Source organism: Scleropages formosus, chromosome 9, assembly GCF_900964775.1.
Source record: "Scleropages formosus chromosome 9, fSclFor1.1, whole genome shotgun sequence".
Classification (NCBI taxonomy): Eukaryota; Metazoa; Chordata; class Actinopteri; order Osteoglossiformes; family Osteoglossidae; genus Scleropages; species Scleropages formosus.
Window position 1 is genome coordinate 18489736 of NC_041814.1, and position 14540 is coordinate 18504275.

The 14540-nt window shown below is 38.8% G+C and overlaps 1 protein-coding gene across 1 annotated transcript in view; it reads left to right on the top strand.

Annotated features, from left to right (window-relative positions):
* The first annotated feature begins 4392 nt into the window (after positions 1 to 4392).
* atf6 (activating transcription factor 6) overlaps positions 4393 to 14540 on the top strand; it is a 40298-nt gene continuing 30150 nt past the window's right edge. Inside the window, exons 1-6 of the mRNA XM_018754164.2 lie at positions 4393 to 4628; positions 6118 to 6194; positions 6868 to 6955; positions 8191 to 8288; positions 8837 to 8930; positions 9768 to 9968. Of these exons, the coding sequence (XP_018609680.2) occupies positions 4520 to 4628; positions 6118 to 6194; positions 6868 to 6955; positions 8191 to 8288; positions 8837 to 8930; positions 9768 to 9968 (667 nt within the window). The 5' untranslated portion in view covers positions 4393 to 4519. The remainder of the gene's footprint in view (positions 4629 to 6117; positions 6195 to 6867; positions 6956 to 8190; positions 8289 to 8836; positions 8931 to 9767; positions 9969 to 14540) is intronic.

Consider the following 14540-nt stretch of genomic DNA (forward strand, 5'->3'; position numbering starts at 1 on the left):
CTACTTGCTGTGCCACCGTGATGGAGAGCCCAGTTTTTGGAAATAATCGGTCATTTTTATGAATGATAAAATGCATATTTTATATTTAATGTAATTTAAATGCATGCAGTACTTAAAAAAAACTGTTGAAAAGGTGACAATATTTCCAGCACTTTATTGTATTGTAAATAATGCATCACCAATAATTTACCCTTATAAGATATAGCTCAAGCTAAATCTTAATTACAGTTAAAATAAGGAACATTAAACATTTTACTTGTGATATTTATGGAAAAAGTGATTTCACACTACATAGTGTATATGTAATAGCAATATACACACACACACACACATTTTCAGAACCGCTTGTCCCATACGGGGTCACGGGGAACCGGAGCCTACCCGGTAACACAGGGCGTAAGGCCGGAGGAGGAGGGGACACACCCAGGATGGGACACCAGTCCGTCACATGGCACCCCAAGCGGGACTCGAACCTCAGGCCCACTGGAGAGCAGGACTGCGGTCCAACCCACTGCGCCACCACACCCCCAATAGCAATATACATTTACATTTATTTATTTAGCGGACGCTTTTCTCCAAAGTGACTTCCAATGAACTCTATGTAGTGTTATGAGCCCACACACCTTATTCACCAAGGTGACTTACACTGCTAGATACACTACCTACAACAGGTCACTCATCCATACATCAGTGGAACACTCTCTCTGTGTCAATATACTTATACTGAAAAAGACTGAGGTGTTCAGGGGAATCACGGTAAAGCTGAGACTGCATGAGATGCAACAAAACTGTTACCGTACGATGAGGAAAGACTCCAAGTTACGTTGCAGATGATGTGTCCAGGTGCATCGCGAGATGTGTGATCTTACCAAAACAACCCTAACCCAATAACTATAACCCTACTCCTATAATTCTACAACCCTATAACCCCAATTCTAACCTGAAACCAGAGTGGAATTCCTGCCCTCTTTGTACCATCAGCATTCAGGATGTATGTATAACCAGTTGTTTTGTTTTACTCAACTTTGTCTTTGGAATTGGGCAGTTCCAGAAAACAAGTGCCATCATTCACTATTCCCGCTGCTGAAGAATCCAGTGCAGCTGAGACTGTCATGACCATTACTTACAGAATAAATTCATTTAGTAAGATATATCTGAATTGCAGGACCTTGGAGTCACCTACATCTAGCATGTCTCCTGCATCAACACTTGCATTGCTTGCTGTTACATCCTTCAAACAGTGTCACTTAAAGGACATTTTACATGAGAGCCTGTGGATTGTCGGATAGCTGCTAATTTAACAGATGCTCATGTTTTTGGCATTACTAAAGCTTCCCAACACAGATTAGCATCCTCTTCTGTATGTCAGAATATGGGATGTCCATCTGGTGAGGCTTGTAACCATTGCCTGTCTTACCAGAGTCATTATTCAGAGTAATTTTGACTTTTTCTTACACCGAAAGCCATGTAGCTATCCCCTGTTCAACTTCCCTATTTAAACACCCATAACATTTACAGTTCTTCTTGGACAGTGGGGAAAATAATAAAATGGAGTAGAGGCAAGGCGACAACACTAGATACAATGGCATCTGATGCTTAATATATTAATGGTAATGACTGATTAAATGAAGCGAAATATACCTTTTCACACGCTGACCAAGAAATGCTACTCATTTAGCAACCTTTTTCCAAGCAAATCAAGAGCTGGGTAATTTTATTGGAACAATATAGGGCAAGCACTTTGCTCAAGGCTACTATAGCAGGAGGGACCATTTAAACCAGCACCCTTTAGATCTGAGGGCAGAAGCTCTAGCCACTATGCTATATTAACTTAACTATTTTCATTATTCAGTTTTAAGGACTACAGCAATTTACACCAGTTTCTGGTGTTACAAACACTCTAGTAATAAATTTTTAAGGGTAAAGGTATTTTTCTCTTTGTTTTTTTTTTCTTAACTAGATTTTTCATGTCCTATGAAGTTATATAAAGTGAAAATAATATAAAATGAGAAACTACATAAATTTAAAATTACATGGCTGTGATGGACTGGAATCCCATCCAGGGCATACACTGCCTCACACCTTATGATTCCCAGGTAGGCTCCGGACCACAAGCCTGCACTGGGACAAGGGATGAATTAAACTAAATGGGAAAAAATAACCTTCTGAAAGCCAACCAACATCTTCTTGTCCCAAGTGGGGTCGTGGTGAGCCAAAGCCTAACCCAGCAATACAGGGCGCAAGGCCAAGGGAGGGTGGGGACACACCCAGGATGGGACTCCAGTCCGCCACAAGGCACCCTAAGCAGGGCTTGAACCCCAGACCCACCACATAGCAGGCATTGGCCAAACCCACTGTCCCAAGAGCATTTTTCTAAAATTAACTCATCAAGCAGTACACATTCAAGGACACTTTTCTGTGATGGTCTGTGATGCTACCCACCTCACTATTCTAACACACTGACATTGTAACTAAAACATCTACTAATGAGAGAACTTAGTGGATGTTTTTCAATCACATGTCATCTTCAGCTAGCCAAACTCCCAAAAGAGTACAGTTATTGTCACATTTTCCTACCTGGTCAGGTTAGCTGAATGTGGGGGGGGGGGGGGGGCTTCTGGAGACCACGTTTCTACCATCTGTCCAAAATCTGTCTTGGGGACACATGATTGTCCTTTCTGCTCCTGCTATCAGCTGTCAGTGCCATCAGAGAGGAGCTTTGTGATTATCTATTACTGTTCTTACGTTTTCAAAAAATCATGACAAGCCCGGTGCTGTGCCAAGGAGAAGTTTAATCTATTTCTTTAAAAAAAAAATGATTTAGGTGACACCTAGTCCAAGGCCACTTATAAATAAGGTAAGCAAATTTTACAGCAACTGAAAGGTTTTATGCAGCAGAATATTCTCTCTAATCCCAGAGCTACACTATTGTGGCACACGATGCTCTGGGTTTGGATAGGACTAAGAAAGCTAGATACAAACAGTGCTCGTTGATGAACATTTTATTAGAACACAGACACACAAAAAAATAATGACCTCAGTCCAAAGACCTATTTCCTCAAGAACCTGTGCCTCAAGCCAGCCTTCTCAGTCTACTTAGTACCCCGTGGCTCTTTCACTGCCAACCACGGTTATCCCTTTATATTGCCCCTAAGTGCCCCCAGTGGTTGCACACTTTATTCACATTTTTCCCATAATGCGACTATTTACAATAAACAAATTCCCCGCAGTAACGCAGGTCGTTACAGTATTTTTTAACAGACAACATGATGTCATTAAGTATTTGCACACACACACTTTCTGAACTGTTTGTCCCATTCCGGGTTGCGGGGAGCCAGCACCTAACCTGGCAATACAGGGCATAAGGCTGGAGGGGGAGGGGACACACCCAGGACAGGATGCCAGTCTGTCACAAGGCACCCCAAGCAGGACTTGAACCCCAGACCCACCGGAGAGCAGGACCCGGTCCAACCCCCTGCACCATTGCACCCCACTATTGCAATAAATAAAATTTTTAAAGAAATTTAAAGAATATTTGCTACGATTGGATGTTTTTTTTACATGATTTTACCAGTATTTTAAAATTTAATATTTTGCCATAAGCGAGGGGCGTGGTGGTGCAGCGGGTTTGCCAAACTGTACCTGCTCTTTGGTGGGTCTGGAGCTTGAGTCCTGCCTGGGCTGCCCTGCGATGGACTGGCGTCCGGCCCTGTGCGTCCCCTCCCCCTTCAGCCCTGCGCCCCGCACTGCTGGGTTGGGCCCCAGACCGCTGTGACCCCGCTCAGGACAAGCGGCTTCAGTCAGTGTGAGTGCATGCGTGTGTGTGTGTGTGTGTGTGTGTATTTTACCATATTAAGCTTAATTATATACGTTAATTCATGTACATGAATTAACGTATATAATTAAGCTTAATATGGTAAAATACACACACACTATACAGTATAGGTGTTGGACGTTCTGCTCATGGGCAATTCATAATAATCTTGTACTTATCATGGTTGCAGTTTATTTTCATTATAAACAATTTTCATCTTCATTTAAGAAAACGTGAACTTTGTTTACATTCATGAATATGGATATACGCGGCTTTATTCAGCAAACGCCCTTTTTCAAGACGAGCAAGGTGATCTGTGGAGTCGTCTTGTATTCTCTAGTAGAATACACACAGTAGTAAGAATACCTAGTTCATTATCTTATAGGCTGCTGCGCAAGATGTAATATAATGGAATATTTTATAATAAAAAACGCTTTACGGGATCAGTTGTTTATTAACTTTAAATTGGTTTCTGAAAATCCAAAATGAAATTTAAAACCCGGTGTGATTTTGGTCAGAGGTCGAAGGCGGTTCAGAATGGCTTTTGTCCCTCTGCGTACGCCGTAGTTTTACGGTAAACCATGACGTGTGTTTTCCTCATACAGGAAGTCTTCGAAGAAACGCGTAGAACGCTGTACGACGCAACGCAAGTAAAACTGTAATAACTCAGATTTTACTTAGAATTTCTAATGTATTTACGAAAGAATGGCGACGGACTTAATGTTAGAGTTGGAGAATCTGTTAAATGAACGCGATGTTGTAACTGACGACCCTGTGGACGATATCTTCGAGCAGCAGCCGGACGACGACTTGGGTATGTTATATGTACTGGTGAAGTAATTATTTATTTCAAACACAAAACTAACATAATAATAAGTCGAGCAATTCTTGAGTTGAAAGCGGAGTCAATTCGTAATGTAAGCGGCACAGTTGAATTGTCTAGTTATTTTACAAGTTTAGTTTGATTAAAATTATTTTCTGACGAGGATCAGGAGGATGATGAGTGTGAATGAATGGATATTAAAATTAATTTAGCTACTGAACTTTATTATATAACTAACGTTGTAAGTGATTCTGTCACTGTGACACTGACAAACAAAACAACATAGGTCCTGAATGCTGATGGTACAAGAGGGCAGGAATTCCACTCTGGTTTCAGGTTAGAATTGGGGTTATAGGGTTGTAGAATTATTAGGAGTAGGGTTATAGAGTGTCGGTGTGATGGATTTGATGATGTGATGACTGTGATGTAACGAACGAGAGGTCCGATCTACACCCTTTGTTTTTGTAAGAGTTCAAAAGCTCTTAAATAAAAAAGTCCAAAATAAACATAAGGAAAAAAATAGTTTGAAGGGTTCGTAAAAACAAGTGAAGATCGAAGAAAAACCAGTACCACAGGGACGCAGTTACAGAACATTCTGGAAGGTTTTTTCAGTACACATGACTGACTTCCCGAACTTAGTGAAAACAAATTTCAAGTCTAATTTATAACAATAACAACACACAAAAAAAAAATCCAATTGAACTTTTTTATTTGAAAGATTTCGAGCTGGATGACAAGTAAAGCTTAATTGAAATTCCTCAAGTGTTCCTTTGGTTTCCATGGTAACAGGTTGACTCTCCTTACTGTAACTACAGCGAGTGACACGAGCAGTAAAAACAATGCGAGTTGTGTTAAGATACAGTAGTCCAGTTCTGTACTCCCGTTTTACTTCGATGTGCTTTACTGCCATCTGTCAGCAGACTGCTTGGGTTGCCCTTGCAGCAGTACTAACAGAAAAATGTTAAATAAACATTAAAAGCGTAAATGCTCTTACAGACTGCAACTCTATTTCATTTTGTTATGGTCCATATAGCTGCAGTTCCCATGTATTTACAGTTCATACTGTTGAATTTCATACTTAGTCAGTACAGATAATCCATATTTGAGACTTAGTTCATCTATATATTTAATTTATATATGTATATCATTTATGTATATATATATTTATTTAATTCAATTTTATACTTGGTTGAAATTTTTTGTCTGGCAGTCAGGTGCAAATCTAAGTAATTCTGTCATGCAAACATTTGCATATCTTAAATGTGTCACTGCAGTTAATAGAGCAGTTATTTCAGAAGTACTTAGGAATGGCATAACAAAGAAGTAAATGTTGATAGGGCTGTTTAAATGAAATGTTTTAGATATTGTATTAGGCCTGTTATCTCTTGAATCCTCCATTTAAAAACTATAGGAAACACTTTTTAGCGCAAGCATGATGGACATCTGGTTTCAATACATTTCTGCGCTTTTCATCATACAGACATCAGTGTGTTTGATGAGCTGGACAGCAATGGCGATACAGATGAACTGCTCAAGGCTCTGGATGACCTGTCCAGTGTGAGTTGTTACTTTTATTCGTGTGGCAAAGGCTTTTCTCCAAAGCGATGTACTACTCACAGTATACAAAAGTGTATCTGTGACACTTAAGCTGTATGAGGACTGTTCACAAGCACTTTTTATGGGCATAGAAATATTACACGTAAGTTGATATCTCCCTACATTTGATCAGTATAGTTGATGTGGAGATGCTGGAGTTAGAACCCAGTTCCTATAGCGAAAGTATACAAGGTATGTAACGCTCTGTAGAAATGATCCATTTTACTTATGTAGAACCAGCTTCTTTTACTCATATTTACTAATGAAGTGTGAACTGATGGCAGCATATGTATGTAATATGCATATTGATTTCAGAGCACTGGGAGGTGATTGTTTCCATGACCTTTTTTATATTGCTGCGAACACTTCTTAGACTAAATTTAGCTCCTGCAACAAATATTATTTTTCCATTTTATTTACACATTTGCTTAATAACCATTGTTATTTCTCAGAGTTTTTACTTTTTTGGACATACCCAGTGTTTTATCTGGACTATTTTATGGTTACAATTGTTTATATTTTGCATACTGGAGGTCAGTGTTTAGGGAACATCCAGGTTCTACAAGAACAGATGGCACATTTTCTTACAGTACAGGTATGTGTAAAAATAACTGGAACACTGCATAATCCCCAGGCTGGCGACACACCAGAACTTACCTTTGGAGTTGACTTCCCTCCCTGGAACTATGGTTCTCCTGCTGACACAGACAGTAGCTACACAGGTAAATCTGCCCCACTGATCTAAAGACTTAGCAGCAGTCTGCCTGAATGACAGAGAACCATCTCTCTGCACATGTAAATTTGCAAATTGCGGAACTGAACTACCAGACCATATGTGTGTGAAAATTCTTAGTCCTCGCACATGTTTAAATGTTATTCATTCTGCTTTATTTGCAAAACATGGAGTGAAACAGAAATGGAATCCATATGGTATGCGCACATACCATCTGGTTTCTGTTTCATTCTTACCACCATGGGACCTTCCATAATGAATTCATAATCTTTTCACTCATCATACTCACTTATTGTACTTGTACACATTCAGTACCTGTCAAACAGAATCTGCGGAGAAAGTCTTTAAATGGATGCTCCCAGTGTTTAGTTCAGACAGCTTTGTAAATGTCATGAAATAGTGTCAGAAATATTGATTTATGTATTGTTCAGTAATCTAGAGGTTTTGGGATTAGGTGAATGAATAAGATGACAGATGTAAAAGTTGATCTAACTCTTTATCTGGCCATCTTAGAGTTTGCTTTGGGGCCCTTGTGCATATACATAAATAGTTATTCCATCTATTTTTTTTGTTCCTGTAAACTGAAACCGTTGGCTTCACCTTAGCTGGTAATGTAGCCCTGTTTCTATTCAGCCAATCTGTGACATCATCTGAGATAGCTTTAATCCAGTATCCTGATTTGATTCTGTTCCTTTTTATCTGTTGCTCTGGCACTGGCAGTATTTAGGATAAAAAAAAAAAAATCACAACATTGTACTTTGTTTCTAATTGTCAGAGGGTACAGTTTATGATTCATACAGATTTTAAATGATTGTGACTGATGCGTATGTGAAGATAACGGATCGAAATTATTGAAATTAATAGAAAATTAAGATTTTTTTTTTTTTTAATATAATCTATGGCCCACCCATGTGATAAATGTCTGTATTGAGACTGGAACACTGATGAAATGACTGCGCAATTGGTGGGTGTTAAGAGATAGGGTAGGGGAAAAAACTTTAATCTGATCATGCCATACATGAATGCCTGTAAATGGCAATGTTTTGAAATTCTCCAGGAAAGTCAATACCTTCCTCAGCCAGCCTTGCTGTAATGATAGCAAACTACAAAATGAAATATAAGATTGAGTACACATACCCATGCTCAGCTCTTCTAATCAGGATATTGATAAAGTGAAACTGGTGACTGAGTGGTCCTTTTAACCTCCACACTGTGTTTCTGCAGAAGCGGAAATGGCCATGGATACGCTCTCCCCCTATAGCACAGTGAGCTCCGTCTCCTCACCTGGCTCCACAGGGGTTCTGTCTCCCTGCAGCCCACACGTAAGTGTAGCTGTGCCCTGCTTTGCCCCCTCCTGCTTGTCCAGATGGAGGCTGTCTGCCTGCAGCAAGCTGGCCCACACCAGCTGTTCTTCACCTGCCCACAGCAGTGGGGGTGGATGGGAATAGAACCCAGTTGATGCCCACTTGGCATGAGTGGGTAATTAAAAGTCCTACATGTTGATTAACAGCTTAATCACTCTTGCAACACATCATCAAAATAATTACCCACAAGCCATTTGAGATGTGTTTCATTATTAAAAAGGTTTGGGTGAATTTCTTGGTATTAACATAATCTTGGAGACAGCTTATTTACACTCCAACAAAGAAAGTTAAAGCTGGACCCTACCATATGATGCTTATTTCATGCTTTTACATATTTTCTTCCGCAAAAATTGTCATGCTGAGCACATAATCGCAGTGCTCACCTTGTGTCTAAAAGTGATTAATTGGCAAGACAGGTGTGGGTCTGATGATCGTCTGAGCCGTATTGGATAAATGTATAGATGTTTTGTGCACATACTGCACATAAGGTCTGTCCTCTCCTGCAGGCAGAGTGCCAGTCCCCACCAACCCCACTGTCTGTTGCCTCTTCTGTGACACCACAGAAGAAACCTCAGGAGAGGAGTAAGCAGCCTGTCAGAGGTAAGAGCTGAACTGGGCAACTTCTCACAGAGACCAGCTCATCTGTTTGAGATGAAGACCATATTGGGGATACATCACAAATATTTGGTATATGCGGTCTGTTAAGGTCATAGAGTTCTTTGTTGAAAAGGATTAAATAAAATGGTTTTCTAATTTTTCTGTTTTATAGTCAGTACAATAATCCGTTTAGTAAAGGTGTAGCAGTGGGAGGAAATTCGTGTTTTAGAAGCTGTAGTGTGCTCATTTCTGATTTTTAGTGTTAATTTATGATGTGTGCTTAACCCTTATGAGTTTCTGTAAAATAAAAAAACTTCTACAGCATCTTGAGAAACATATAATATATGCCTCCTTTTCATACACTTATTCAGTACAGTTTTTTTGCCTCTTATAAGGTTATTTTATTTCTATAATGGGTATTTTAGTCTGTATCAGATATTTTGGTATAGACCTACACGTTGCTATCTCAAATTTAAAAGGCTTCTGTTTGTCAGTGGTGTCACTGGCTGTTATATAACTAAATCTACTGTATTGACTTCTGGATTCCTCTGGAACTAGTGACCACTGGTGTAAATAAAACCTTAATCTAATGATCAAATACATGTCTTATAGTATCATTTTAGTAAGCAACACTACACATAGCACAGAGAAGTTGGAAATCATGTCTTTCATCTGGGAAGTCATTTTTGTCCCTGTAAGAAATAATGGTAATTGTACATCTCTCACACAAAGAAAATTTGGTGATTTCATTTATATTAATTAATCACATGACGTGAGGGACAGGTGGATGTTTTCAGATGTGATGTGCTGATGATTATTTTTCAATTTTTGTCTTTAAAGTCAAGCCCTCACAGCCACCGAAACCACCCATTCACTTGGCCCCGAAGGTCTCCATCCAGCCCAAGCCAGCTGTCAACATGATTTCGGTCCCCCACACTGTCACTACTCTCCAGACTAAGCCCATTGTGATTCAGACCCTCCAGCCTGCTGTTCCTGTGCCCAAACTCTCCCCTGTGACCCTGCAGCCAGCAATTCTCTCTGGTAAGAACACAAACTCCCTGAAATACTGATTTGTTGCCCAGCAGCTATGTATAAAGCTCTGGCTGTATTGCTTATTAATATTGATATTTTTAAATATTTGCTCTTTTTCCCTAAAACAGTTGTGTGTCCTGAATTAATTTTCTTTTTATTATGTGTAATCAAATGAAACTGCACCCCCAGACCAGTTTGTACTTCTGTGTTAGCTGTGTAGATGTTATACTACAAGCAGTTTCTTTAAATATTTAGTAGTTGTTCCAGAAGTACATTAGATAGATCTAATGGTTTCCTATGTTCTTTATTTTTAAATGTAAATGCATTTGAGGGGTTCTTTTAAATTTGAACTGGGGGTATGAGTGCATGTTGAGGAGAAGGCCAGCAGATGCCGCCTCTCTTCTGTTTTCTCTTCTGATGTGCTTTCAGTCACAGATTTGTCCAGCGTGCATTGATTCCATAGGAATATAAGTAGCTATTTAAAGAGTCTTGACCATTATTTCCTAGATAGACGGTATCTCAAATTTCCCACATAACATAACTGAAGTACACATGAATGTTTTATGGTGCAGTGATAGATAATTCAATTTTATTTCTCATAGTACAGCATCTTTTTGCTCGGTAATTGTAGCTTTAGAGTTTCATTGGAAACTAATAAAATAATGGGAGAAGGATAAAATTTTTCTTAATTGCTTCTTAGTGATATCAGTGCTCATATTTAATCTTGCTAGAAGAGCAGAATTCTTAAAGATAATTTATTTGGGTGAATTTTTGGATTTTGGAATTTATGCTTAATACTTCATTTAACACCCCCAAATGGTTAACACCACAATGTGTCAGTTCCATACAGCGTCGTCTTCTGGGTGGTATAACACTTGTTTTTTTTTTAAATTCTGTTTTCAGCAGTAATTTTTGGCAGGGATCTGCAGGTTTTTGAATGTTTTTAAACTATTAAAATGGAGATTGTAATCGTCGTAGAATGTTATGTTTTGTTCTCTTGTCCAGTATAAATACTGACACCCCATACAGATGCCATTGCAATCCTATAAACCAAAGGATATCATGAAATACTTTTTCATAACATTCATGAATAGGATCAGATTTATTTGGAAGCTAACACTGCTTTTACTGTTAACATGAAACAAAAAAAAAAGGAATCACTGAAGGAGGTTCAGATTGTCGTCTTTTGATTACTATTTCCCATTTATAATTTGGTTAACAATGTATTACTGTTCTGAGCAATAATCTGTATGTTGTGATGCAGGCGGTGTGTCAAGGACAAAGTAACTGTCTGTCTGTCCATTGCCACTTGTAGCTATAGCGTATGAACAGACACCTCCAAGATGAGTCTGGTTTCTCCAAAGCTTCGGAAATCCTGTTTCCAACCTTTCAACGGCCTACGCTCACTTGTGTTTTAACCATTATCCTTCCATTGGAGACGCTTTTTGAAGCTAGCCTGTACTTCCGTAAGGAATGTCATGTTTAGTGCTCTCCAGTGAACAGTTTAGCTCATGGAAGTCTTCCAGATGTTAGCTAGGTGGTTTCTTTAATGCTGAGACATTGCCCAGCACCTAGAAGACCTACATGCTTAATGCAAAAATGCCGGTACACAATGCAGGGAATAAGACGCAGCGCTGCCACGTCGGGTTTGAAAGTCAGTCCACTTTTAATGTCTTTGTGCTTATAAGGGTCTGATTTTGAATGGATGCAGTGCATGTTGTCTAAAACTCTACTTCTGCATTATGGTTGAACTTATTCCCTGCATGCTCCAAAATGTATCTAGTTAACAAGCGGTAAGTACAATAATGTCACAACATGAATTGTCTTGCAGCGCATAATAATAATAAAACAGATGAACAATGTAAATAGACATAAAATATATAAAAGTAAAGTTCAGAAAAAAAGTTATGCAGAATTTTGGTTTTAGTACCTTGTGCTGGGCATGGAAGAGAGAAATCCGAAACCTCTGAGGCCTGTACTTATATTTGCAACCTTGTTATATTTCTTGGTGCAACGTTTTGTATTGGCTGCAGCTGAAATGAGACAGCTTGGGCCACAAACAGGACAACTTTACAGTAATTTATTTGAGATGTTACAAAGGCATGGATTACAGGTGGTCCCTGACTTGCGATGGGGTTACATTCAGCGAAACCAATCCTGAATCAAAAGTATCGTAAGTCGAAAATGTATTTAATACACCTAACCTACTGAACATCACAGCCTAACATACATGTGATGACCATTACGGCCTGGCCGCCTTCATGCTGGGCAGTTAATGCTGAGTTTCTCCTTAAGAGTAATTGCCCTCCTCTTCTTCTCACCAGTAGCAGGAGGCATCAGTGTTTCTGTGACATTATAGATGCATAAACATAATCGTGTGGCAGACTGGGAGATGCGGGTCGCTGCCGCTGCCCAACATCGCGAGAGAATATCGCACTACATGTTGTTTGCCTGGGGCGGAAAAAAATAAATCAAAATTCGAAGTACGGCTTCTACTGAATGTGTATCGCCAGCTCAGTATCGTAAAGTCAAAAAATCATAAGTCGAGGAACACCTGTATTTTCTCTATCTCAGAATTAAAGGAAATGTTTAAACTTATTAGTGTCTTGTAGTTGAATAAATGAGGTCCATAAGATTTGTTTTATTTTTGAATTAAACCTCCTCATCTTATGAACACACATGGGATTGGAAATCTGTTGATAACTCGACTTGTTTGTAAGTTCAGTGTTGCTTTTACCAGTATGTCACAGTTAGTAAAAGCTGTATAATAGATGTTTAATTTCTTCACTTTTAGGTTCTATAAAACCCTCAGACAACACTAATAATTTAAATAAAAAAACAGGCTTGTAACAGTGCCATCCATCAGTCCATTATCAAAAACTGCTTGTCCAGTGCAGGATTGTGGTTGTCTGAAAACGCAGGGTTTAAAAAGTCTTCCATAATAGCAAATTGGTAAAAAGGCTATTCACCCCTGATTTTTGACACAGGTGTGTTCAGCATTTGGCTGCATTCAGCCTTTTTTGTTATCTACAAAATTAGTAAAAGCTTAATGATACAGATGTCTTTATTTACAGGGGAGACAATGTAAAAGTGTTGGATGTAGCTGTAATAAGTACTTTGTAATAAAGTTTTTTTTTTTTTTTTTTTTTTTTTAAATTTTTTTTTCCAAATTAACTTGAAACTATATTAAAAACTAAAATGACAGGAAATAAAATTGCACTGCTCCACAAACACTGCCAGTTTTTGGGCAGTTAATAGCATAAACGTGTTTGGGTCATTGGTTCATTCTAGAAAAGCAGGAGACACTATGTTTTGCTATGAAACGGTAGACTCTTAAGATGGACGTGCCGCAGCCCTCATGTAGTTTGCTTTGGCGGTAAAACCTGTGATTAATTTTTGGGAATTCTTTGTTTTGTCCATGGAGGGATGTCCTGGCTGCAGTCGTTTGTGCACATGACTCAGTGTCTCCAGCCTGGGTGTAGTATGTGTGCCCAGTGAGCCTGTGACTGAGAATTTGGATTCATTGCCTTTATCATAAATTTTAAACAAGTGTCTTTCATTGTTTGCCCTACAGTACACGTTCTTATACTATGACAGCAAATATATTGGTTACTGAGCAGCAGATAGCGCTGATGCCACAGAGCCTGAGCTATGGGGTTTAGATGTGGTTTGAATTCAGTTGTCTGTGGAGTTTGTATGGTCTGCATGTATTCATATTGGTTTATTTTGAATGCTTTGGTTCTCTCCTGCAGTCTAATAACTCATGTTTCAGGTGAATTTGGGGCTACATTGTCTGTTGTGAGTGCGTTACGGTAATCAGAGGTGGTCATTTATTCTATCTTGTGTGTCCGGGATAGGGTCTAGATGACTACAATCCAGCATTAAGAAAAGAAGTTGATTAAAAAAAAATTGTCATTAAAGTGAAACTTTGAAGGCAGAAAGAAGTTCAAATTTCAGTGTTGAGGAGTACTGAGGACAAACCTTCCACCTCTGAAATTGTTCTAAATACATTTAGGGTGATTTAATTTACATTTATTAATTTAACTGATGCTTTTCTACAAAGAAACTTACTATGTTAAGCTATTTACAATTATTTATCCATCTGGGTAATTTTACTGGAGCAACTTAAGGCAAGTAGCTTTTTCAAAGGTCCTATGGCTAGAGGTGGGAATCGAACCTGCAACCTTTCGGTCTAAAGGCAGTACCAGCAAACCACTTTATTTTAATTTATTTTGCTATCAGTTTATTTTTACACTTTGCAAGCAGCTGCCAGCTTGAACTTGAAGGACTGATGTTTGAATTACCCTAGTTCCCCACTAAAAAATGACCTATTCATACAAATAGGAAAAACATTGTAATTTGCTTAACATTGTAAGATGCTTTGGAGAAAAACATAAGCTAAATTAAAAAAAAAAAAAAAAAGGTAAATTCATTTCATTTGAAGGTTCCAAATGCATATTGTCACTTCTGCCCAGTTCACATGAACACGGACTTTTCCTCCCCGCTTAGGGAGGAATCTTTTGTACAAAGTGGCTGTGAGTGGATTGCCAGCACTGTACTCCCTCTGGTCTGAAAGGAATC